The sequence below is a fragment of the Blennius ocellaris genome, assembly GCF_963422515.1.
Source record: "Blennius ocellaris genome assembly, contig: SCAFFOLD_220, whole genome shotgun sequence".
Lineage (NCBI taxonomy): Eukaryota > Metazoa > Chordata > Actinopteri > Blenniiformes > Blenniidae > Blennius > Blennius ocellaris.
Window position 1 is genome coordinate 14368 of NW_027662131.1, and position 27874 is coordinate 42241.

The 27874-nt window shown below is 46.6% G+C and overlaps 1 protein-coding gene across 1 annotated transcript; it reads right to left on the reverse strand.

Annotated features, from left to right (window-relative positions):
- On the reverse strand, positions 1-27874 carry LOC308148248 (LIM domain-binding protein 2-like; the record flags this gene model as incomplete). Its single annotated transcript, XM_080521696.1, has 2 exons — positions 27686-27874; positions 1-147 (listed from the first exon to the last, which is right to left on the reverse strand). The coding sequence occupies exons 1-2, from the start codon at positions 27818-27820 to the stop codon at positions 1-3; spliced, it is 282 nt and encodes a 93-aa protein (XP_080377822.1). The 5' UTR covers positions 27821-27874.

Consider the following 27874-nt stretch of genomic DNA (forward strand, 5'->3'; position numbering starts at 1 on the left):
TCAGTGAGACGCGCGGCGGCGCCAGCAGCCAATCAGGGTCTTACTGTATCTCTTTGGTCCGTCCTCCAGGCAGAAGGACAGGGTGAGCGTAGCGTCTTCCTCGAAGAACTCGGTGGCGAAGGCGTCCCACCACAAGCTGTCGCTTTCCTACGAGACCAATCAAGAGACATTCCTTATTAAACACTTTTTAATCATCGTCTTCATTTCACCAGTGCAGGTCTGAACAAGGAGCTTCAGTTGGAAAACTCTCTATTTAATAACCCCACACATTTCCTTTTATCACATTTGTCGCTCTTGTCCTATTGCATTTTTTTAACATAAATTCAATATCGATAAGACAAAGATATTGCCGGCAGGCAGACGAGATAAAAAAAACAACAAACCATTGTTTTGTTGATATTTGAGACTATTCCTCTTGTCATGTAAATAAAGCTGTGAACTTCATCTGCATGTTTTAGTTTGAAATAATCAATGATCAAAGTAGTTTAGTGAAAAAGGAAGGATGTGATGCAGCTTCACTGGTGAACTGATCAGACTGACGGAGGACAGGAAGTGAGACGGAGGACAGGAAGTGAGACGGAGGACGGGAAGTGAGACGAAGGACAGGAAGTGAGACGAGGACAGGAAGTGAGACGGAGGACAGGAAGTGAGACGGAGGACAGGAAGTGAGACGAAGGACAGGACGTGAGACAAAGGACAGGACGTGAGACGAAGGACGGGAAGTGAGACGAAGGACGGGAAGTGAGACGGAGGACGGGAAGTGAGACGAGGACAGGAAGTGAGACGGAGGACAGGAAGTGAGACGAAGGACAGGAAGTGAGACGGAGGACAGGAAGTGAGACGAGGACAGGAAGTGAGACGAAGGACAGAAAGTGAGACGGAGGACAGGAAGTTAGACGAAGGACAGGAAGTGAGACAAAGGACAGGAAGTGAGACGGAGGACAGGAAGTGAGACGGAGGACAGGAAGTGAGACGGAGGACAGGAAGTGAGACGAAGGACAGGAAGTGAGACGAGGACAGGAAGTGAGACGAAGGACAGGAAGTGAGACGAAGGACAGGAAGTGAGACGAAGGACAGGGGGTGAGACGAAGGACAGGAAGTGAGACGAGACACAATCACGTCAGTCTCTCTGGACGTTTGTCGGAAAAAAACCCGCCGAGTCTGACTGACGCTAATTTCTCTTGACGCGCCGTGACACGTTGCCATGTTTTCAATGGGTGCTTTTATTTTGGCAGTCACCATAATAACAATCCAACTTGGTAGTTTTATTTTGACAGTCATCATAATAATTCAACTTGGTAGTTTTATTTTGACAGTCACCGTAATAACAATCCAACTTGGTAGTTTTATTTTGATAGTCACCGTAATAACAATCCAGCTTGGTAATTTTATTTTGACAGTCACCGTAATAACAATCCCACTTGGTAATTTTATTTTGACAGTCACCGTAATAACAATCCAACTTGGTAGTTTTATTTTGACAGTCACTGTAATAACAATCCAACTTGGTAGTTTTATTTTGACAGTCACCATAATAACAATCCAGCTTGGTAATTTTATTTTGACAGTCACTGTAATAACAATCCAACTTGGTAGTTTTATTTTGACAGTCACCATAATAACAATCCAGCTTGGTAATTTTATTTTGACAGTCACCGTAATGACAATCCAGCTTGGTAATTTTATTTTGACAGTCACTGTAATAACAATCCAACTGAGTAGTTTTATTTTGACAGTCACCATAATAACAATCCCACTTGGTAGTTTTATTTTGACAGTCACCGTGATAACATCGTTTCTGCCATTTCCTTGTAAACACACATCGTTTATATGTGCTTTTACACACGTGCCAGCTGAGCACACACACACACACACACACACACACACACACACACACACACACACACACACACACACACACACACACACACACACACTATTGTTTGATAATAGAACTCCATTCTCTGATTCGACGCCACAAGGAGAGAAACATATGTTGATAAATGTACTTTTATAAAAACAGCAGCAGTCGTTTGTTTATCCTGGAACAGCTGGATGAAGGAAATACATACATATATTCATTATTAATCATTAGTTGTTTCTATTTCATATAATCTGCCCACTGAGGAGCAGAAAAAGACCAATCGGTGTATTTAAGGGTCCAAAAGGAAAAAAAAAAGAATCATTGAATTACTGTTTCCTGTCACTCGCAGGCTGAGACATAAATATATGACTGTAAATTCACCATTTCAAGAGGCTGCAGCCAACAGATATTTCATCTTTTTGCTTAATTAATTAATCAGAAAAACGGTTGATGATTTAATGGAACGGAAAATGAGCATTTTAATTGAGGCCTTTGAGAAAAGCACAGCAATTTCTGGCCTCTCCATGTTTTCTGCTCTTCACTGAAATCTTCAGCGCCGTCGCTTAACGCCGCGTCGGCAAGATTCAATACGCCTGGAAACACCGGCTGGTTGTGACGGCGCCCCCCCCCCCCCCCCCCGTCATGATGGCGCCCCGGTCAACTGCACCGGTCACACTGCAGGGAGACGCAACGCCATTCTGGTGTTTTACTCCTATTGTTTAGTTTCTGTGTGAAACCTCCAGTTCCCATGTCCCCCCCTCCCCCCCTGTATCCCCCCTCCCCCCCTCTCTCTCCCCCCTCTCTCCTAAGACCTGTGAAGCGGGCGGAGCTTAAATGACACATTGAGATACGAGCGTGTGTAGTGTCACGTCAATACATCTGTTTTCAGGAAGAAAGAAAGAAAGAAAGAAAGAAAGAAAGAAAGAAAGAAAGAGTTTTCAGACCAAGCCTCTGACCTCCAACTGAGACACATTTAACTTTTGACCTCCCGCTGCTCCACATTTAACCTTTGACCTCCAACTGAGACATTTAACCTTTGACCTCCCGCTGGGACACATTTAACCTTTGACCTCCCACTGGGACACATTTAACCTTTGACCTCCAACTGGGACACATTTAACCTTTGACCTCCCGCTGGTCCATGTTTAACCTTTGACCTCCCGCTGGTCCATGTTTAACCTTTGACCTCCCGCTGGTCCATATTTAACCTTTGACCTCCCACGGGGACACGTTTAACCTTTGACCTCCCACTGCTCCACATTTAACCTTTGACCTCCCGCTGCTCCACATTTAACCTTTGACCTCCCGCTGCTCCACGTTTAACCTTTGACCTCCCGCTGCTCCACGTTTAACCTTTGACCTCCCGCTGCTCCACATTTAACCTTTGACCTCCCGCTGCTCCACATTTAACCTTTGACCTCCCGCTGCTCCACATTTAACCTTTGACCTCCCGCTGCTCCACATTTAACCTTTGACCTCCCGCTGGTCCACATTTAACCTTTGACCTCCCGCTGGTCCACATTTAACCTTTGACCTCCCGCTGGGACATATTTAACCTTTGACCTCCCGCTGGGACACGTTTAACCTTTGACCTCCCGCTGGGACACGCTTAACCTTTGACCTCCCGCTGGTCCACATTTAACCTTTGACCTCCCGCTGGTCCACATTTAACCTTTGACCTCCCGCTGGGACATGTTTAACCTTTGACCTCCCGCTGGTCCATGTTTAACCTTTGACCTCCCGCTGGGACACGTTTAACCTTTGACCTCCCACTGGGACACGTTTAACCTTTGACCTCCCACTGGGACACATTTAACCTTTGACCTCCCACTGGGACATATTTAACCTTTGACCTCCCACTGGGACACGCTTAACCTTTGACCTCCCGCTGGTCCACATTTAACCTTTGACCTCCCGCTGGTCCACGTTTAACCTTTGACCTCCCGCTGGTCCATGTTTAACCTTTGACCTCCCGCTGAGACATGTTTAACCTTTGACCTCCCGCTGCTCCACATTTAACCTTTGACCTCCCGCTGCTCCACATTTAACCTTTGACCTCCCGCTGCTCCACATTTAACCTTTGACCTCCCGCTGGTCCACATTTAACCTTTGACCTCCCGCTGGGACATATTTAACCTTTGACCTCCCGCTGGGACACGTTTAACCTTTGACCTCCCGCTGGGACACGCTTAACCTTTGACCTCCCGCTGGTCCACATTTAACCTTTGACCTCCCGCTGGTCCACATTTAACCTTTGACCTCCCGCTGGGACATGTTTAACCTTTGACCTCCCGCTGGTCCATGTTTAACCTTTGACCTCCCGCTGGGACACGTTTAACCTTTGACCTCCCACTGGGACACGTTTAACCTTTGACCTCCCACTGGGACACATTTAACCTTTGACCTCCCACTGGGACATATTTAACCTTTGACCTCCCACTGGGACACGCTTAACCTTTGACCTCCCGCTGGTCCACATTTAACCTTTGACCTCCCGCTGGTCCACGTTTAACCTTTGACCTCCCGCTGGTCCATGTTTAACCTTTGACCTCCCGCTGAGACATGTTTAACCTTTGACCTTCTTGAATTGGGAACTTTTGGCGGCAGGATGAGAACCTGATGTTTGACCTACGATTGTCTAGAAGAGAAACGTTTGAACCTGAAACCAGCCTGGACTGATACACACTCCAAAACACCAGGAAATAAATAAATCAATAACTAACTAACAGACAGATTCTACTCACTTGTCAGGCAGAAACTAATTCTCACTTATAAAACAGTAAAACCTGGCGGCTGCATCTCGGCAGTAATGACGGGATTATTTCTCCAGTGTTTTAATTCCAGATTGTACTTTTGAACCTCATGATGTAACATTTAAGTCACATTGCAGCACTTCTACTTGCATCATTTCAATCTAGACATATATCTATAGATATATATAGATATATATATATAGATATACTGGGGACACTTGGATGTGAGGACGTCCCACCCTCCCAGGTCCTCCGGTACAGAACACCAGGACCTGGACCAGGACCTGGACCTGGACCAGGACCTGGACCTGGAACACTTTACATATCTAGAATTGAACCGTATAGAAGAACCTTGGCGTGCCGTCGTTTCCCCTCCAGACGGAACTGAACAGAAAATGTGGTTTTCTCGAGGCGATCCGTCGTTACGATAAGGAAGAAGGTAAAACATCGACCTTGACCAGAAACAACGTTAATAATAAATTCTGGTTGCAAAGAATTGCATCAGTTGATCCTGACAGCAGACGAGAGAAATTACCTTCAAGCTCTAATTACCTTTTGTTGCTGATTCTGGAACTTTATGACTTTAACCGGTCTTTTTATAGGCGGCGGCCTCCTTCTCCTCCTCCTTCCTCCTCCTCCTCCTCCCCCCCTCCTTCCTCCTCCTCCTTCCTCCTCCTCCCTCCTTCTCCTCCCCTCCTTCCTCCTCCTCCCCCTCCCCTCCTCCTTCTTCTTCCGCTTCCTTCCTCCTCCTCCTCCTTCCTCCTCCCCCTTCCTCCTCCTCCTCCTTCTTCCTCCTTCCTCCCCCTTCTTCCTCCTCCTTCTTCTTCCTCCTTCCTCCTCCTCCTCCTTCCTCCTCCTCCCCCTTCTTCCTCCTCCTCCTCCTCCTCCTCCCCCTTCTTCCTCCTCCTCCTCCCCCTCCTTCCTCCTCCTCCTCCCCCTCCTTCCTCCTCCTCCCCCTTCCTCCTCCTCCTCCTTCTTCCCCCTTCTTCCTCCTTCCTCCTCCTCCTTCTTCTTCCTCCTTCCTCCTCCTCCTCCTCCTCCTTCCTCCTCCTCCTCCTCCCCCTTCTTCCTCCTCCTCCTCCTCCTCCTCCCTCCTCTTCCTCCCCCTCTTCCTCCTCCTCCCCCTTCTTCCTCCTCCTCCTCCCCCTCCTTCCTCCTTCCTCCTCCTCCCCCTTCCTCCTCCTCCTCCTTCTTCCTCCTTCCTCCCCCTTCTTCCTCCTTCCTCCTCCTCCTTCTTCTTCCTCCTTCCTCCTCCTCCTCCTCCCCCTTCTTCCTCCTCCTCCTCCTCCCCCTTCTTCCTCCTCCTCCCCCTCCTTCCTCCTCCCTCCCCCTCCTCCTCCTCCCTCCCCCTCCTCCTCCTCCCTCCCCCTCCTCTTCCTCCTCCTCCTCCTCCTCCTCTTCCTCCCTCCCCCCTCCTAACATGAAGTTATAGTTTCTCTAGTTTTCCCAGATGAAGGACTGGAGGATCTTTAATTTCAGCACATTAATGATTTCTGGTTGCCGCGGCGATGGACCGTATTTCACCTGAACGACTGTGTTGAACTTTGACCTGCTGTTAAAAACGGGCCGTCGCGGAAAAGCGGCGCGATCTCCGCTTTTTGACACAAACGGCCTGGATTTAGTGTGGAGATAAATGGCTGCAGTGCCGTCATCCCGCCGTCACGCCGTTCTGCTCAAGGGTCTTGCTGGTTTGATGAAAAGCCTTTCCTGTGGGGTCCATTAGCCCCACCCCCCCTTTGATGCCGTTAGCCCCGCCCACCCTTTGGGGTCCATTAGCCCCACCCCCCCTTTGATGCCGTTAGCCCCGCCCACCCTTTGGGGTCCATTAGCCCCGCCCACCCTTTGATGCTGTTAACCCCGCCCACCCTTTGGGGTCCATTAGCCCCGCCTCCATTTGAGGCCAGTTAGCCCCACCCTCCCCTTTGGGGCTAGTTAGCCCCGCCCCCCTTTGAGGCTGTTAGCCCCCACCCTCCCCTTTGCGGTCCATTAGCCCCACCCACCCTTTGATGCTGTTAGCCCCGCCCACCCTTTGATGCTTTTAGCCCCGCCCACCCTTTGGGGTCCATTAGCCCCGCCCCCCCGTTTCACTCACACCCGCTTTCCACAACAAGCGCCTCACTGCCTGTGACTTCACGATTGTTCCTCTCGTGACCTTTGCCCTCTGCTTTTTTAACAAAACGGTATTTTCGGCCGTCCGCCGATATTTGTCTCCGAACGACAAACACAAGTAAAAAGAAAGCGACAGCGTTTATCCCACAAAGAGCAGAGTTGAGAGCAGCGTGTCTGTTGTCTTGTCTCCATTAGCGGCGGCGCGGCGCGGCGGGTTAAACCACTGATGATACGCTTTAGTTTGAAAGACAGCGGCCGAGGAATCTGGACATAACCTCCGCTGCTCAGGCCCACGGCGCCGCTTCAGCTTCAGCATTCGCAACCAGGCAACTCCTGGAAGTCTTAATTAACACTTATTCTGAAAATCAAACTTTACTTTGACAGTCATCATAAAAACAATCCAACTTGGTAGTTTTATTTTGACAGTCACCTTAATAACAATCCAACTTGGTAGTTTTATTTTGACAGTCACCGTAATAACAATCCAACGTAGTAGTTTTATTTTGACAGTCACTGTAATAAGAATCTAACTTGGTAGTTTTATTTTGACAGTCACCGTAACAACAATCCAACTTGGTAGTTTTATTTTGACAGTCACTTCAATAACAATCCAACTTGGTAGTTTTATTTTGACAGTCACTTCAATAACAATCCAACTTGGTAGTTTTATTTTGACAGTCATCTTAATAACAATCTAACTTGGTAGTTTTATTTTGACAGTCACTGTAATAACAATCTAACTTGGTAGTTTTATTTTGACAGTCACTTCAATAACAATCCAACTTGGTAGTTTTATTTTGACAGTCACTTCAATAACAATCCAACTTGGTAGTTTTATTTTGACAGTCATCTTAATAACAATCTAACTTGGTAGTTTTATTTTGACAGTCACTGTAATAACAATCTAACTTGGTAGTTTTATTTTGACAGTCACCTTAATAACAATCCAACGTGGTAGTTTTATTTTGACAGTCACCTTAATAACAATCCAACGTGGTAGTTTTATTTTGACAGTCAAGTTACTGCAGCTTCTGTCTCAACGCAGCGGAGAAGACAGAGGAGGAGTTGGATGGGAGCCAGAAAACACACACACACACACACACACACACACACACACACACACACACACACACACACACACACACACACACACACACACACACACACACACACACACACACACACACACACACACAAAGAGGTATAAAATGATGACTGACACGTGCTCTGCCTCCGATGTTCATCCTCTTATTGTCTCCACCTCCACCTCCCTCTCGCCGCCCCCCCCCCTCCACTGACAGACAACACCCTGCCTCGGTTCCCGCCGGCGGCCCGCCTGACGAACCACGTGGCGTGACGGTGTTTGTTGTCAAAAGCTACAAATGGCGGGGGCTCCGGGGACCCGGGGTGAACCGGCGTGACGGCCGTCGGCCGATAAGGCTCTATTGATTCCCGGCGACGGCGTTCTCGATCCGGGGGGGGGGGGGGGGGGGGGGATTTATCAACGTGTCAATGGCCCGCCAGACGAGCACAAATCAGGCGCCGCGGGGCCGGCGGGGATTTGCAAGGAAATCCAGCGGATTGGCGGGACGGCGCGGCGACCAGCCTCCGCTAACGGCGGCGGGGCGGCGGGGTTAAGTCCCGACGTGGAGACAAACGTCCCGCCGTCCATGAAAACACTTCATAAAAACCACAAAGAAGCTCAATAAACAGGCCGAGATTCTTCTACAGACGTTTCTCTGCTTTGTGAGTCGCTTTCTTTCTTTCTTTCTTTCTTTCTTTCTTTTTTTATACACATATATGTTTTTTTCCCTGCGGTTGCTCGGAGCCTCTTGCGACAGAAAAGCCTCCTCCAGAGTGGGCGTGTCCGGGCCCCGACCTTGGAGAATTACCAGACGTCTGGAGCCCCATTCAGCTCCTGAAAGGCGGGGGGGGGGGGGGGGGGGGGGGTGGGGGGGGCTGGTGGGGGGGGGGGGGTCGGGACGGCTCCACCGCCGCCAGAGACTCAAGCAGCTTCAGGTTATTGAGCTGCGATAAACAAGTTAGCGTTAGCGGCGGCGGCGAGGACTCGTGTTCCCGCATTCGGGGGTTCGTTCCCAGTGTTTGGAATAACGGCGTTCGGTAACGGCGTTCGGTAACGCCGTTATTTTTTCAGTAACGGGGAAATCTAACTAGTTATTTTTTACGCCGTTAACATTACTGAAGGTTAAACGGGGTGCGTTACGTTGCGTTACGTTGCGTTACGTTGCGTTGCGTTGCGTTGCGTTACGTTGCGTTGCGTTACGTTGCGTTACATCGTCCAGGAGCTCCCCGGGCTTCATACCCGGCTGGAGTGACCGGGAGGAGGCGGCTAAAAAACGAGGTCAGTGATTGGCTGGGGCGGAGTCGTCTTTCATGGGAGCCAATCAGAGCCCGTGCTTTTACACACGTGCCAGCTGAGCACACACGCACACACACACACACACACACACACACACACGAGAGCAGCGAGGAGCAAAGACTGTCCACATCCGTGGTGAGAAACTCAAATCTGATGAAGCGTCTCACAACGACACACGTCTACAAAGCTTGACGCCAAAACGAACCTCAGCCACAGACGAGATCAAAGGAGGACACGGATCAAAGGCGCCCAAGCAGCAAAAGTCAGATCTTTCTCCTTTTATTGTTGTTTAAACATTTACTTTTGTTGTGAAGGAAATACTTGGAAGTACACGTTGGTTACTTGACCAGTTGTCTCAGGTTGTGAACATTTGATTTAATTTGATATAAAGTAAAACACACTGTTTACTTTTCAAGTGCAGGATAAACCTCTGTTGATGTGCAATAAATATAGTTATATAGTTACGTACAACAACAACAAGCACCAACAAGTCTGTTCTACTCGTTTCTACTGACTTGTGAAACCTGCTAAAAAAAATCTGAATTTTTTGACATATAGCAACTTTTGTTTTTACAGTAACGGAAATAGTTACTTTTATTATAGAGTAATTCAACTACTAACTCAGTTACATTTTGGAACTAGTAGTGAGTAACTATAACTAATTACTTTTTTAAAGTAACATTCCGAACACTGTCCGTTCCCAGAGAACAAAAACTGTTCATGTCGATACGTAGTTTGAAACTAAATCCTTATTTGATGCAATAAAAGGCTTTTAATTTGTTGTTTTCTTCCTCCCGGGGGTCCAGCCTCCGTCTCTCCTGCTGGATTCACCAGATCAAACCTCAAACGATGTGTTTTCACTTAAAACGCTGGAAACGGACGTCAGACTTCCGGAAGACAACGACTCAGTTCAGCTAATTAACAACGTCTAGGACAAAGGATCCAGAAATTCAAAATCAAATGAACTCAGTTTTATATTGTGCAAACTTCTGATTTGATCTCTCGTCGGCTGAAAGTTTAAAAGGTAGCTTTCAAATCTTTTACGGAAAATATCACACATCCCTACTTTTCCAGTTCTACATTAAAAACAAAGTGGATAAACAAACGGCAGCCTCAGTGGGGTGTGAGCTCACAATACGAGTTCAATGAAAACCCAGAGCGCTTTAAACGCGTTTCCCCTCGACGGACACAAACAGGAATAAGTCGATATCAGCAGCGCCGACGCGGATCGCACGGCGCCGCGTCGGGTGGAAAACAGAAAACGCCGAAGCAACGAGATGCGTGAATGACAACGCGGGGAAATCAGGTTATTTACGGCACCGTGGAGAAATTAAAATGAAGAGGAAGGTGAGGATGCGGGTTCTGCTTCGCACACAAACATAATTCCGCCCATCGTGCTTTTATTTCCCGGCGCGGCTCTAATTAGCCCAATAAACCATCAGCCGCCCCCCTGCTGAGCCCCGAGCCGGATCAATACTGGCTCCAGTGGATCCGCATTGAGCCGGATCAATACTGGGTCCAGTAGGTCCGCATTGAGCCGGATCAATACTGGCTCCAGTGGATCAGCATTGAGCCGGATCAATACTGGCTCCAGTGGATCTGCATTGAGCCGGATCAATACTGGCTCCAGTGGATCCGCATTGAGCCGGATCAATACTGGCTCCAGTAGATCTGCATTGAGCCGGATCAATACTGGCTCCAGTAGATCAGCATTGAGCCGGATCAATACTGGCTCCAGTAGATCTGCATTGAGCCGGATCAATACTGGGTCCAGTAGATCCGTATTGTTTCCTCACCTGTTGCTTGTTATGAGGAAAGTTAAATCGTAGATTCTCACGTCGGCTCATTTCTGTTATTCTTCAAAATCTTAAAAACAAAGAGTTGCAATATCTTCATATTCCAGGTTTTCCTCCAAAAACGTTTTTAAAATTAATGAAAAAATAAATAAAAATGCAAATGTCCTCGTGTCACAAACGTGTTTTCTGAGGAAAACCTGGAATATGAAGATATTGCAACTCTTTGTTTTTAAGATTTTGAAGAATAACGAGCCAGTAGATTGCAAAAACACACTGATTTGAATTGGGGTGATTTTTGACCCCAGCTGAGGACGAGTGGAGGAACTGGTAGTTTGTGGTAGTTTGTGGTAGTGTGTGGTAGTTTGTGGTAGTTTGTGGTAGTGTGTGGTAGTTTGTGGTAGTGTGTGGTAGTTTGTGGTAGTTTGTGGTAGTGTGTGGTAGTGTGTGGTAGTGTGTGGTAGTTTGTGGTAGTTTGTGGTAGTTTGTGGTAGTGTGTGGTAGTGTGTGGCAGTTTGTGGTAGTTTGTGGTAGTGTGTGGTAGTTTGTGGCAGTTTGTGGTAGTTTGGGGTAGTTTGTGGTAGTGGTAGTTTGTGGCAGTTTGTGGCAGTTTGTGGTAGTTTGTGGTAGTTTGTGGTAGTGTGTGGTAGTGTGTGGCAGTTTGTGGTAGTTTGTGGTAGTGTGTGGTAGTTTGTGGCAGTTTGTGGTAGTTTGGGGTAGTTTGTGGTAGTGGTAGTTTGTGGCAGTTTGTGGCAGTTTGTGGTAGTTTGTGGTAGTTTGTGGCAGTTTGTGGTAGTTTGTGGTAGTTTGGGGTAGTTTGTGGTAGTGTGTGGTAGTTTGTGGTAGTGGTAGTTTGTGGTAGTGTGTGGCAGTTTGTGGTAGTGTGTGGCAGTTTGTGGTAGTTTGGGGTAGTTTGTGGTAGTGTGTGGTAGTTTGTGGTAGTTTGTGGTAGTGTGTGGTAGTTTGTGGTAGTTTGTGGTAGTTTGTGGTAGTGTGTGGTAGTGTGTGGTAGTGTGTGGTAGTTTGTGGTAGTTTGTGGTAGTTTGTGGTAGTTTGTGGTAGTGTGTGGTAGTTTGTGGTAGTTTGTGGTAGTTTGTGGCAGTTTGTGCATGCGAGGGTTAAAGCGCCTCGACCTGAGCGCTCAGAGAAACCACCCGACTCAGCAACACGTCCGTCGCCTTTTAAAAGTCAATGGTGGAGATAAAAAACAATAAAAGTATTAAAAGGTAAAGGTTTAAGTTTGAAGCTGCTTCTTTATTTAACGTAACGGATCCTCTCGTCTGTCTGCAGCAGTTTAACCTCACGACAAACGTCGACCAATCAGACGGCAGGAAACTGCCCCCCCCCCCCCCCCAACAGTCACAGCTACTTTACTTTAAGTTACTGTTTTCAACTGAAGTAGCAGGAGAAGAAGAACATGTGAACCTAACCTTGTCTTCTCATAGTCCCTCCTGTCTCCTAATAGTCCTCGTCTTCTCAGTCCTCGTCTCCTAATAGTCTGTCTCCTCATAGTCCCTGTCTCCTAATAGTCTGTCTCCTCATAGTCCCTGTCTCCTAATAGTCTGTCTCCTCATAGTCCCTGTCTCCTAATAGTACCTGTCTCCTAATAGTCTGTCTCCTCATAGTCCCTCCTGTCTCTTCATAGTCCCCGTCTTCTAATAGTCCCCATCTTCTAATAGTCCCTGTCTCCTAACAGTCCCCCCTATCTCCTAGCAGTCCCTCCTGTCTCCTAGCAGTCCCTCCTGTCTCCTAATAGTCCCTCCTGTCTCCTAATAGTCCGTCCTGTCTCCTAATAGTCCCTCCTGTCTCCTAATAGTCCCTCCTGTCTCCTAACAGTCCATCTTGTCTCCTAATAGTCCCTCCTGTCTCCTTTCCTATCCACTTCTCCTTAAACCCCAGAAGTGTTTAAGTGGTCTAGGAAACACTGATGCTTCCTTTACTAAAGGAGACCAACAATTCATTGTTGCGACAACATTTAAAGGGCCGACGCCTCAGCCAGGAACTCCACCTGTCCTCCCGCTGCTTCCTCCACCTTCCTCCACACAGTGACACACCATCACCTCCGGCCGATTCACAGCCACAAATTAACCTGAAGAAAAAAGAAAAAGCCACGCAGGCACATAACAAAACCTGCAAACTCCACAAAAAGGCTCTGAACTCCGGAACGACGCCGCCGCTTTAAGAGAGGAGGCGTGGCCACGCCCGGCGTGCTCAGCAAGGCTCCTCAATGAACGCTTCCTGAAGAAAGGAGTCAATGAAAACAACCTACTTATTCTGGAGAGAGAGCGAGAGCGAGAGCGAGAGAGCGAGAGCGAGAGCGAGAGAGCGAGAGCGAGAGCGAGAGCGAGAGCGAGAGAGAGAGAGAGAGAGAGACTCGGGGTGGAACGATCAGCAAAATGACGAAACGCAGAGAAACCGGCTCAGAGCGAATCTTCTGGAACGAACGAACCCGAACTCCTCCGACGTTCCGCTTCTGCCAATGAAATTCACTATTTCACTATTTTCTGGCAAAGTGCAGCAACAGGAACGGGGGGGGGGTGAGGGGGGGGAGGATGGGGGGGGGGGGGGAGGATGGGGAGGTACTGTGAAAAGAAAATACAGTGAAATGTCCAGAAAACTTCTGTCGCTGCGGCATTCTGGGTATTTTCACAAAAACTCCCCCTGACAGTGATTCTGATAACGACCAGGAAACAATATTTCAGCTTCTCTGGACAAAATTGTCCAAAAAAAATACATTTTTCTTTGAAATTTTCACAATTTTCTTGGCGTTTTGACGAGTGGAGCCTCGTGGTTCGACACCCGGGTCTAATTGTATGAAATCTGCTAGAGACATGAACAAACTGTAATAGTTTCATTAAATCTAAAACCGGTGCCTTACGTTGCCAATTTCCCCAAAAATATTACTCATTTATTTTCACATGTACCCACTTATATTTGGACACAAGTACCACTGAATCAACTCTGAACCACTGGAACGGCGTATTTCCACAGGCGAGGGGGAGGGAATAGGTACCTGCAGGCGAGGGGGAGGGAATAGGCGCCTGCAGGCGAGGGGGAGGGAATAGGCGCCTGAGGGGGAGGGAATAAGAGCCTGTAGGTGAAGGGGAGGGAATAGGCACCTGAGGGGGAGGGAATAGGCGCCTGCAGGCGAGGGGGAGGGAATAGGTACCTGCAGGCGAGGGGGAGGGAATAGGCGCCAGCAGGCGAGGCGGAGGGAACAGGCGCCTGCAGACGAGGGGGAGGGAATAGGCGCCTGTAGGCGAGGGGGAGGGAATAGGCGCCTGCAGGCGAGGGGAAGGGAACAGGCGCCTGCAGGCGAGGGGGAGGGAATAGACGCCTGCAGACGAGGGGGACGGAATAGGCGCCTGCAGGCGAGGGGGAGGGAATAGGCGCCTGCAGGCGAGAGGGAGGGAATAGGCAGTGTAGGCAAGGCGGAGGGAATAGGCAGGGCAGGCGAGGAGGAGGGAATAGGTACCTGCAGGCGAGGGGGAGGGAATAGGTACCTGCAGGCGAGGAGGAGGGAATACGGGGAGGGAATAGGCACCTGCAGGCGAGTGGGAGGGAATAGGTACCTGCAGGTGAGGGGGAGGGAATAGGCACCTGCAGGCGAGGGGGAGGGAATAGGCGCCTGCAGGCGAGGGGGAGGGAATAGGGGGAGGGAATAGGCAGTGCAGGCGAGGGGGAGGGAATAGACGCCTGCAGGCGAGGCGGAGGGAATAGGGGGAGGGAATAGGCGCCTGCAGGCGAGGGGGAGGGAATAGGCGCCTGCAGGCGAGGCGGAGGGAATAGGCACCTGCAGGCGAGGGGGAGGGAATCGGCGCCTGCAGGCGAGGGGGAGGGAATAGGGGGAGGGAATAGGCAGTGCAGGCGAGGGGGAGGGAATAGACGCCTGCAGGCGAGGCGGAGGGAATAGGGGGAGGGAATAGGCAGTGCAGGCGAGGGGGAGGGAATAGGCGCCTGCAGGCGAGGCGGAGGGAATAGGAGGCCCACCGTCTCTCCACAGGCATGCCCTCGCCGTTATCTGACCAACAGCCTGGAAGGAACCGGCGCCGGAAAAAGGTGGAACTATTGTCCTGGCTTCCTGCTGGACGGACTCACGTCCTCCAGAGCGTCTCACTGGGTGAGACACTGCTGGACGGACTCACGTCCTCACTGGGTGAGACACTGCTGGACGGACTCACGTCCTCACTGGGTGAGACACTGCTGGACGGACTCACGTCCTCACTGGATGAGACAGTCACCATATATATATTTATTATAGCGGCAGAATTGTCATTAAACGTAAGAAGTTATGTGCTAAACTCCCGTCAAAAGGACGATAAAATACCGTCATTAAGGAGTGATATACCTGCTTTTACTGTGAAAAACCTCACTGCCTTTGAATCTGCGCCACACGAGACCTGAAGGAAAACTCAGAGTTTTTGTTTTTAATGACTCAAGATCAGTTGTTTTCCAGGCGTCAGGTTAGAACTCTGACTTTTTCCCCCGCAGCTCCAGAACTAATGAAACAAGGTGAAACAAGGTGAAATCCAGTCACAGAAAAATAAGATCAACTGCAACAAACAAAACAATAATGCGGAGGAATTTAATGAATTGTAAAATAATGTCAACATATTGAACTCGGGGTGTAATTCTTCATTAAACCAGCAGAGGGACACTTGAGGAGAAAATCTGTCCATCACTGGGAGAACAAACTGGATTGTTATCACGGTGACTGTCAAAATAAAAGAACCAAGTTGGCTTGTTATCACGGTGACTGCCAAAATAAAAGTACCAAGTTGGATCGTTATCACGGTGACTGTCAAAATAAAAGTACCAAGTTGGATTGTTATCACGGTGACTGTCAAAATAAAAGTACCAAGTTGGATTGTTATCACGGTGACTGTCAAAATAAAAGTACTAAGTTGGATCGTTATCATGGTGACTGTCAAAATAAAAGTACCGAGTTGGATTGTTATCACGGTGACTGTCAAAATAAAAGTACCGAGTTGGATTGTTATCACGGTGACTGTCAAAATAAAAGTACCAAGTTGGATCGTTATCACGGTGACTGTCAAAATAAAAGTACTAAGTTGGATCGTTATCACGGTGACTGTCAAAATAAAAGTACCAAGTTGGATCGTTATCACGGTGACTGCCAAAATAAAAGTACCAAGTTGGATTATCACGGTGACTGTCAAAATAAAAGTACTAAGTTGGATCGTTATCACAGTGAGTGTCAAAATAAAAGTACCAAGTTGGATCGTTATGACGGTGACTGTCAAAATAAAAGTACCGAGTTGGATCGTTATCACGGTGACTGTCAAAATAAAAGTACCGAGTTGGATCGTTATCACGGTGACTGTCAAAATAAAAGTACAAATAATACAAACAAATAAAATACAGTGAAAGTTTAGAGTTTTGACTTGAGGCCTCGACTGGTCTGAGAGGAAATAACATAAATAATAATAATAACAAAAAAAACCAGAGAACAAAAATTGTTCATGTCGATTCGTAGTTTGAAACTAAATCCTTATTTAATTTAATAAAAGGCTTTTAATTTGTTGTTTTCTTCCTCCCGGGGGTCCAGCCTCCGTCTCTCCTGCTGGATTCACCAGATCAAACCTGAGACGTTAAAGACTCTCGGCTTGTTTGTCTGTTTGTTTCTATTCAAGAGCAGCAGGATAAACACAAACAAGGTTCTTCTCCTGTTTCTCATTCTTACTAATGTGATTCTCGCCTCTCACTGGGGAAACGTCACTTTTTCTACTTACACTTCCGCATGTTGTTTAAGTAAATGAAGAAATTCTGCATTTTAGCAAGTGTTTGACGTAACGAAGGCAGCAACAGTCCACAAAGCAGGAGAAGTTTTTAAATACCGTATTAAATAGAGCGCACCTGAATTCACCTGCAAAATTTAACAAAAAACGTACATAAGCTGCACTTGACGATAATCCGCAGGCGTCTATGTTAGAACAGGACAAGAATTCCACTGCAGGAACACGGGGATTGATCATATTTTCATGAATTCTCGCAAATCTGTCTTTCGTAGTGCTGGAAGTTCCTGTTGTGCCTCGTGCTCCTGCTGCGAAGCTGCAGAGAGACTGACACATAACCACCAAGTATTTTATCTGTTGATAAAGTATTTTATCAGTTATTTGCTGATTGTGAGTCTGAGAATGAAGATTCCTCCAGCACTCTAGTTTACGTGATGCACCTGAACACATCACTGCCGTCAGTCAGCTCCTGGTGCTCCTGACGGGAAGCAGCAAGACGAGTTCACCAGGAGCACTAATGTCACTTTTAAAGACAGTTTAGGAGAATAAGAGGCTAAAAACAGCAGGAATCTACATGAGGAAGTAGAATCTGGTGACATGAAGCCGTAAAAATACATAAATTAGCCTCGTGGTGTTAAAAGCTGCAGTTCAAAGAGTTGGAAAAAGAAAGTTGTGGCTCATCGTCCAGGAAATACGGTAATAATGAAGTTCCCATCTAATGAAGTATCGTTTTACATCACAAAGCTGGAATCTGAATCAAGAAGCTGCAAATTCAAAGACGTCGTGTCTCAGTTCAGCATTTCGACATTACAGTCTTTTATCTCTGTTGATAAAGTATTTTATCGGTCATTTGCTGATTGTGACTCTGAGAAGGAAGATTCCTCCAGCTCTCTAGTTTACGTGATGCACCTGAACGCACCATTGCCGTCAGTCAGCTGCTGGGAAAAAGTGGCGGCTGGTTGTTCAGAAAATACGGTATTTGCTTTGGAGTTGAAGTCGTAGAGTTTTACTGCAAACTCCTGAATGCTGTTTTTGTAATGTACAGTTTTAAAAATGATTTCACTAATTTATACATTTTCATAAAGTGCAGTGACCCCGAAAGGTCCTGAAAGGCATATATAAATAAATAAAATGCACTGTTATTATAATTTATTTTTTTTATTCGGATAATTATGTCACCAATAATTCCACAGGTTTTTTTTTCATTTTCTTACCAAATGTATGTTGGAAGATAAAAGTACGTTTCTGACTTTAAACATGTTGTTTGTTTTCACACGCGACTAAAAAGAGGAGAAATCCTGCGTGTTTTTGATCTGAAACCTCGTTTATTTTCCCTCCATTCAATTATTATTAAATGAAATCTTAAATGTTTTCAGCTTTAGTTTGGATTTTAATGTAAAACATTCTGGTGGATTTGAACAGGAAATCAAAAGATTCCATATAAAACGATGTGAGAGACGAGTGACACCACTTTTTGTTTTGTTTTTTTAGGTGAGAACAAACTGATTTTTTTTTCATTTTCACACCTCAATGTGACGGTAATGAATGGAAAGTGTTTGTTCTGGTGAGGAGGATGAGGAGGAGGAAGAGGAGGAAGAGGAAGAGGAGGGGGAAGAGGAGGAAGAGGAAGAGGAGGAAGAGGAAGAGGAGGGGGAGGAAGAGGAAGAGGAGGGGGAGGAAGAGGAAGAGGAAGAGGAGGAGGAGCAGGATGGAGGTGGAGGAAGAGGAGGGGGAGGAGAAGGAGGAAGAGGAAGAGGAGGAGGAAGAGGAGGTGGAGGAAGAGGAGGAGGAGGAGGAGCAGGAGGAAGAGGAGGAAGAGGAGGAGGAAGAAGAGGAAGAGGAGGAGGAGAAGGAGGAAGAGGAGGATGAAGAGGATGAAGAGGAGGAAGAGGAGGAAGAGGAGGAAGAGTGCCGCTCTTTAATCCTCCACCAACTTGACCTCTCCCACCATGAGCCCGTTCAGGTCAAAGCAGCACTCGGCGCCGCGGGACCTGGTCTCTGCTCCTGACACAACGAGGGATTTGCTCATGACGAACACTTCGGTTCCACAGTGACTGACGTTCTGCTTGAATAATGACATGAGGCCTGGAGACCAGCGCTGCTCCTGATTGGACGACAATCTGAGGGGCGGGGCTCCGGCCCCGTGGGTATTATTACTATTGTTATTATTACTATTATTATTGTTATTATTACTATTATTATTATTGTTATTATTACAATTATTATTGTTGTTGTTATTATTATTGTTATTATTACTATTATTGTTGTTGTTATTATTGTTGTTATTATTATTGTTATTATTACTATTATTGTTGTTGGTATTATTGTTATTATTACTATTGTTGTTATTATTACTATTATTATTATTATTGTTGTTGTTGTTATTATTGTTGTTATGATTACTATTATTGTTGTTGTTGTTATTATTATTGTTATTATTACTATTATTGTTGTTGTTATTATTGTTATTATTATTATTATTATTGTTATTATTACTATTATCATTGTTATTATTACTATTATTATTATTGTTATTATTACAATTATTATTGTTGTTGTTATTATTACTATTATTGTTGTTGTTATTATTATTGTTATTATTACTATTATTGTTGTTGTTATTATTACTATTGTTGTTATTATTACTATTATTATTATTGTTGTTGTTATTATTGTTGTTATTATTACTATTATTGTTGTTGTTGTTATTATTGTTGTTATTATTACTATTATTGTTGTTGTTATTATTGTTATTATTACTATTATTGTTATTATTACTATTATTATTGTTGTTATTACTATTGTTGTTGTTGTTATTATTATTGTTATTATTACTATTATTATTGTTGTTGTTGTTGTTATTATTGTTGTTATATACCTTACTGCTCCATACTGATTTACTTTACTGGTCATCTGGTTCTTTCATCAACTGGTCGTACAATTAAAAACTATTTTTTTAACCGATTCATCGATTATTAAAATAATCATTATTTGCAGCCCTAATTATAACTAGAATTATAATTATTGTCATTATCGTCACATTCAGGTTCTTGTGTTTATCCTCCAGTGTTTAACTTTTACTCACAGAGTCGCCGCTGAATATTAACGTCCTCTATGCTAATGGCGCTTCCCGGCGGCGGCGGCGGCGGCCAGCAGGCTCCTCCTCTGCATGCTAATCCAGCCGCTCATTTGCATAACGCCCAAGTGTCGGATTCCCCCCCAACGAGTGGCGGCGCGGCGCGGAGACGAGCCGCGGCGGCGGGCGTCAAATCCACATCAGAGCCTGTTTATATTTCCAGGTCAGCGCGGGGTCGCGGCGTGTAAAACGGCGGTAATGGGATAGCGGGATGCAGCCGGGGCCGGTAATAAGTATGAATGGAGCCGGTAATCAGGTCTGCAGAGAAACAGACCCCGAGTCATCGCCGGAGCCGCTTCAGCGATCAGTTCAGAGGTGAACGCTGATCCCAGACAAGCGGCTAGCGCTGCCCCGCGTCCTCGCCGCTTAGCCCCCCCCCCCCCCATCTCCTCCAGTGCACGGCGGGTGGAAAGGTGGCTGGTGAGAGGAAACAATCAAAAAAAAGAAAAAAAAAGAAAGAAACTGCTTCTGTGCATAATAAAGGCTCCGCTGAGAAATACCAGATTTTTTTTTTTTTTTGTGTTGTTGTGTTGTTGACGAGTCCGAAATATGAATAAATAAGGTCGAAAACATCCAAATAATCTGGATCAATTTCTTAATTTCCTTCATTAAATACAAATCAATGTTGATAATTGATCGTTAATCACTTCACGACTCATTTCAGCTTCACGTAAAAAGTCGCTGCGGTGAAGTGGAATATAAAAATACATCGTAAATATACTTTAATATTAATCAAACGGCCTGAAGACGAATTGAAAATCTCGCCATCATACCGTTAATAATCTGCTTAATCTGATGGTTAAAACACTACAAGCAGCTACAGTGACTCAACACTGCCCCCTACTGTACAACAGAGGGATAACATTAGATTTTTTTTTTGTGTGTGTTGTTGTCTACGAGTCCAAAATATTAATAAAATAAGGTAGAAAACATCCAAATAATCTGGATTAATGTCTTAATTCCTTCATTAAATACAAATCAATGTTCACCTGTGGAAGTGAGGATCGACGTCACAGGTTTAAGATTTGAAGTTTCAGGTTTGTGTTTTTGTTCAATCGTACAAACGTGAGAGTTAAAAAAAAAAAAGAAAAGTATTAATTGAGGCACGTTTGTCTCAAAGATCCACGGAATTCAAAGCCAAACGTTCCAGATTTCATTCAGGCTCCGTCGTCGCTAATTGATCGTTAATCACTTCACGACTCATTTCAGCTTCACGTAACAAACGGTTATTTTCATTTTAAAACATTTCCTGATTCTTCAGCAGGTCAAAAAGTGGAATGTAAAAATACATCGTAAATATACTTTAATATTAATCAAACGGCCTGAAGACGAATTCAAAATCTCGCCATCATACCGTTAATAATCTGACTAATCTGATGGTTAAAACACTACAAGCAGCTACAGTGACTCAACACTGCCCCCTACTGTACAACAGAGGAATAACCTTTGATTTTTGAATTTTTTTTGTGTTGTTGTGTTGTTGACGAGTCCGAAATATGAATAAATAAGGTCGAAAACATCCAAATAATCTGGATTAATTTCTTAATTCCTTCATTAAATACAAATCAATGTTGATAATCGACCGTTAATCACTTCACGACTCATTTCAGCTTTCGCTGCAGTGAAGTGGAATATAAAAATACATCGTAAATATACTTTAATATTAATCAAACAACTCAAAATCTCGCCATCATACCGTTAATAATCTGCTTAATCTGATGGTTAAAACACTACAAGCAGCTACAGTGACTCAACACTGCCCCCTACTGTACAACAGAGGGATAACCTTTGATTTTTTTTTCTTTTTGTGTTGTTGTGTTGTTGACGAGTCCGTTGTGGGGAAATGTGAATAAATAAGGTAGAAAACATCCAAATAATCTGGATCAATTTCTTAATTCCTTCATTAAATACAAATCAATTAAAAAGCTCAAATTCAAGGCAAATTCAAGAATTGTGACTTTTCAAAGCTAAAAAACTAAACATTTTACAATTTGAGGTTCGTGGTTGAGATGTGTGAGGCTCTAATGTGGACAAAACAAACGGCGACGCATCGAGCAGTTTGAACAACACGAGTCACTTCCTGTTTTAATTGTGACGTTTTGGGCAGCGAGTCTGAAAACGAGGATTATTGTTGTGACGACGACCATCAAGTTCCTCTGCTCGCACCAGAATCTACACAATCATCATCTCCAGAACACAACTTCCTGTTTGTGTGACGCCCAGTGACGAGCCACGTGATTGGTCGGTTGATACCATGTGGTCTGCATGGTCGCTTTGGAGAGAGAGAGAGAGAGAGAGAGAGAGAGAAGGAGAGAGAGAGAGAGAGAGAGAGAGGGAGGGAGAGGGGAGGAAAGCAAAATAAAAATAGAGATAGAGAGATGAGGATGTGTGAATAAAAGTGAAGAACAAAAACTTCATCATGTGACGGTTGATGGTTCGACTCCACCTCAGTGCCTCAACAGACCAGATCATCGCTGGAGTTATAAGAACCCAGATTCTCCTCCCCTCTCTCCTCCTCCCCTCTCTTTCTCCCTCTCCTCTCCTCTCCTCTCCTCTATCCTCCTCTCCTCTCCTCTCCTCTCCTCTCCTCTCCTCTCCTCTCCTCCTCCTCCTTCTCCTCCTCCTTCAAAACGCCAAAGAGCAGAACAACAGTGAGTCTCCATCACCTCCTGGCGCTGGAGGTTCATGAGCATTTCCAAGCTGTAATAACACCACTGACCGGGCTGTAGTAACACAACTGACCGGGCTGTAATAACACCACTGACCGGGCTGTAATAACACCACTGACCGGGCTGTAATAACACCACTGACCGGGCTGTAATAACACAACTGACCGGGCTGTAATAACACAACTGACCGGGCTGTAACAACACAACTGACCGGGCTGTAATAACACAACTGACCGGGCTGTAATAACACCACTGACCGGGCTGTAATAACACCACTGACCGGGCTGTAATAACACAACTGACCGGGCTGTAACAACACAACTGACCGGGCTGTAATAACACAACTGACCGGGCTGTAGTAACACAACTGACCGGGCTGTAGTAACACAACTGACCAGGCTGTAATAACAACTGACCAGGCTGTAATAACACAACTGACCGGGCTGTAGTAACACAACTGACCGGGCTGTAGTAACACAACTGACCGGGCTGTAGTAACACAACTGACCGGGCTGTAATAACAACTGACCAGGCTGTAATAAGACAACTGACCAGGCTGTAATAAGACAACTGACCGGGCTCTAATAACACCACTGACCGGGCTGTAATAACACCACTGACCGGGCTGTAATAACACCACTGACCGGGCTCTAATAACACCACTGACCGGGCTGTAATAACACCACTGACCGGGCTGTAATAACACCACTGACCGGGCTGTAATAACACCACTGACCGGGCTGTAATAACACAACTGACCGGGCTGTAATAACACAACTGACCGGGCTGTAATAACACAACTGACCGGGCTGTAATAACACAACTGACCGGGCTGTAGTAACACAACTGACCGGGCTGTAGTAACACAACTGACCAGGCTGTAATAACAACTGACCAGGCTGTAATAACACAACTGACCGGGCTGTAGTAACACAACTGACCGGGCTGTAGTAACACAACTGACCGGGCTGTAGTAACACAACTGACCGGGCTGTAATAACAACTGACCAGGCTGTAATAAGACAACTGACCAGGCTGTAATAAGACAACTGACCGGGCTCTAATAACACCACTGACCGGGCTGTAATAACACCACTGACCGGGCTGTAATAACACCACTGACCGGGCTCTAATAACACCACTGACCGGGCTGTAATAACACCACTGACCGGGCTGTAATAACACCACTGACCGGGCTGTAATAACACCACTGACCGGGCTGTAATAACACAACTGACCGGGCTGTAATAACACAACTGACCGGGCTGTAATAACACAACTGACCGGGCTGTAATAACACAACTGACCGGGCTGTAATAACACAACTGACCGGGCTGTAATAACACAACTGACCGGGCTGTAATAACACAACTGACCGGGCTGTAACAACACAACTGACCGGGCTGTAACAACACAACTGACCGGGCTGTAACAACACAACTGACCGGGCTGTAACAACACAACTGACCGGGCTGTAACAACACAACTGACCGGGCTGTAACAACACAACTGACCGGGCTGTAACAACACAACTGACCGGGCTGTAACAACACAACTGACCGGGCTGTAACAACACGACTACCAGGCTGTAATAACACAACTGACCGGGCTGTAGTAACACAACTGACCGGGCTGTAGTAACACAACTGACCGGGCTGTAATAACACAACTGACCGGGCTGTAATAACACAACTGACCGGGCTGTAATAAATCAACTGACCGGGCTGTAATAACACAACTGACCGGGCTGTAATAACACAACTGACCGGGCTGTAACAACACAACTGACCAGGCTGTAATAACACAACTGACCAGGCTGTAACAACACAACTGACCAGGCTGTAACGACACAACTACCAGGCTGTAATAACACAACTGACCAGGCTGTAATAACACAACTGACCAGGCTGGACCACAGTCCCGCCACACACTCGCCATTAGCAGGTTTTAATTTCTATGATGTAATAAACAGTTAATAAACCTGCTCTTGTTCCTCAACGTCCAGAAACCGTGTGTGGAAACGGTTCCAGCCTGACATCTGCATCTCAAACTGTCAGATTACAGCTGGAGCTTCTTCCCCCGGCAGCTGCTGCTTCAACACAAGAGATTTTCATTATGTCACACAGCGACGTGGTGTCGACGCTCTTAATCCGGGATAAATCTATCCGAGGTTCTGTTATTGAAGTTTGCTCAGCTGACCTCCGACCATCCCGACACACAACAGGAAATGCTGGACATTTCTCTGCCTCCCGAGGCCTTTTGTACCAAACCAACTCATCTATTTGTGGGGAAACATGCTCATGTGACATCCATCACAGCGTGTTGATCCACAGGGCGAGACGGAGGGGGAATTGAACCACCAACCCTTCAGCTGGAAGTGGAACGCTCCTCAGACTGAGGCTCCTGTAAACCACACCGCAGATTTTACTTTTCTTTTATCAACCAACGATAAACCAGGAAATCTCATCTCAGAGTCTCTTTGAGCCCAGAAACTGCGGCAACAGTCGGAGCGGCTCCACGAGAAACGACAACAACGACGACGACAACAACAACAGAGATCTGAACATTCACCCCCGCAAAAAAGTCTGAACGGTTCTATATTCGCGGCTCTATGTTTCACTGCGGGAACGTTTCCTCTCTGGATCGACGCCCCGAGGCTTGATGGGAATTCGTCATTAAGTCGTGAAAACAACGCAGCAATTTCTGACTATTTTCTGATTTAGGTAAACAAAGACGGAAAAAAAAAAAAAAACAAGATTATTCCTTGAAACCTCAGTTTAACCAGCAGCACTTCAGCGATTCACGTCCAGATCGAAGCTCTGAGGAAATATTGAGGAAACATTTTCACTCAGACGGAATCCAGATTGTTGTTGTTTTGTTTTTTTCTTCTTTTCTCCTGAAAACATCCTGAACTTCCTGTTTTGTGAAGCACAGCAGCCTGACCCGGCTCTGGCACGACTCGCTTCCACATGTGCAAGAAGCCACTTGTAAAGTTGTGTGTGGAGGAGAAAGCAGGACCTCCGTCATGCAGGAGCGCCGGCCGGCCTCTGCAGCAGGAAGCCCCCCCCCCCCCCCCCCCCCCCCCCACGGCCCCCCCGGCACAAACAAAACACATTCTGCTGAGAGCGGCGCCACAAAAGGCCGATTCCCCTCACAGCCATTATTCTTTGCATCAGCGCAGGATAATTACTAGATAGATAATTCCGCTAAAAGCTTGAACTGAGCCGTGTGACACATCTGGACGCAAAAACAAAACCCGCAACACTCAGAGCCTGCAACTTCTTCATTATTGCATTTTAAACCAAACAATAACTGGTGAAGAGGAGACGTGAGATGCTCTCTCGCCAGGCTGGGGGGGGGGGGGGGGGTGGGGGGGGGGGGGGTGGTGCAACAAACAACAACAGGAGCAGAAAACTAATTATATTATTATGCAATTAAATCATTTAGTCTGAAGAGATGAAGGTAAGAGATTAAACTGTTTTCTTCTGTTCAGATGGTGAAACTCGCTTTCTGATGGCATGTTAGTCTGGACTGGGAACATTTATGTGTGTGTGTGTGTGTGTGTGTGTGTGTGTGTGTGTGTGTGTGTGTGTGTGTGTGGTCCTGCGGGGCCGCACCGCTCCGTATGAATAATGCATCGGACCGAGGCAGCGTTTCCTCGCTCGGTCTGAAAGTTGCGAGTTTCCTCTTTAGGAAAGTCGGCATCATCCTGCAACGCCGCCGCCGCCGCCGCCGCCGCCGCCGCAGCAGCAGCAGCAGCTCAGCTGGAGGCCGGCTTGAAAAGACGCTTTTTCCAAAATAACTGGAAAAAGGAAGAAAGAAAAAAAAATATGGTTGACTGCAGAAGGTTTCACCAGAACTTTCTTCTTTTTTTAAAAAAAGAAAAAAGAAAAAAGAAAAAGCCTCAAGGGAAATAAATCAAACAGCAAGAAAAAAAGCCAAGTTGGGTTGAAATATTAAATCAATTAGTCGCTGATGAATAAAACTTTCTATCTCGGCGCTCTATGAGTATTTTTATTTTGTGGTTTTGAACTGCAGGTCAGATCAAAGCAAGGCGTTTTAAAGAGGTTACAGCTCTGGAGGGACGCAAAATAAATTACTATCTGCTGACATGTGATAAACAAGAAGATTTATTCTGTCAATAGGGAAATATATTAAGAGGTTAATCAATACAAAACAAGAAAATAAAGAAAATAAAAAAAACCCTGAGCTGCAGCTCTCATATATGCAGAGTTCAGCGATCTGGAGGTTCAGCTGCATGAAATGTGCTTTTTTTCATTGCATTCTGCTTGTTTGAGTTCCTCTGTGAGCAAAACTTGACATGGGTGAACTTTTTATCTGCAGATTTACACGTCATGATGAGAAAACCGACGCTGGAGGAGCGACGGAGGCCCGGGTCTCTGGAGCTCGGAGGAGAGGAACCAGCAACCCCGCAATTAATTCACCAAACGTAATCCTGGATTCACCAGCAGGACACTTCCACTGACCTCAGGACGCTTTGGTCCAAACACTCAAACTCTGCTGAGTTCAGCTCCTCCGTGGACCAAACACAAAATGCAAATATTCTAAATAAATATGTAAATGGATGCAAATTAATTAACTGCGTTGAAAAGGCCACTTAGCATCAGGCTGAATGGTCTTTTTGGACTTTTTTTTTTCAATGTCATAATTAGTTACAGTGGAATGAAAGTTGTGAATAATCCACATCTTCAATTAATAGTTTCAGGAGAAAAGCGCAACCAAATGACCGAACATTAAAAGTAACGCGCACCTGAGTCGTGCCCTCACCTGACCACGTGACGAGCTCCACCTCCATCACGCAAAACGTTTTCCCCAAGTTCAAGACGCGTGTCGGCTCGTGGCGCGCACACACACACACGCACGGACGCGCGCGCGCGCAGGGAGCCTGTTTACTTTCACCTCAGGAATGTTTGGCACTTTGGCACCTCGTCATCCGTCCTGATGGACGGATCCGTCCCCCCCCCCCTTCCCCCCCCACTCTCCCTCCCTCCCTCCCTCCCCGCCCCGAACCGGACCGGACCGGACCTCCCGGACCTGCCCTCACCCCACCGCCGCTCAGCGGCTCTCCATGCACCGGCACCGCCGCCTCCCCGCACCGCACCGGCACCGCGCGGCGGCGCGGCAGCGGCAGCGGCAGCGGCGCGGCGCAGCGCAGCGCAGCGCGGCGGCTGCGGACGCGGACGCGTCCGGTCGGGCTCTCTCACCTCTGTGCGCGCCTGCAGCCGCTTGTTCATCTCGTAGATCCGGTACTCGGGCTGCACCATGTAGGGCGAGTGTCTCCGGTAGAAGGGTCCGAAGGGAGAGGAGTAGAACGGGTCGTGGGTCGGGTTGTTGGACATCGTGGCTCCTGGCGAGGCGCGCGGCGCGTCTTCAACATCCAGCGGGCGAAGCAG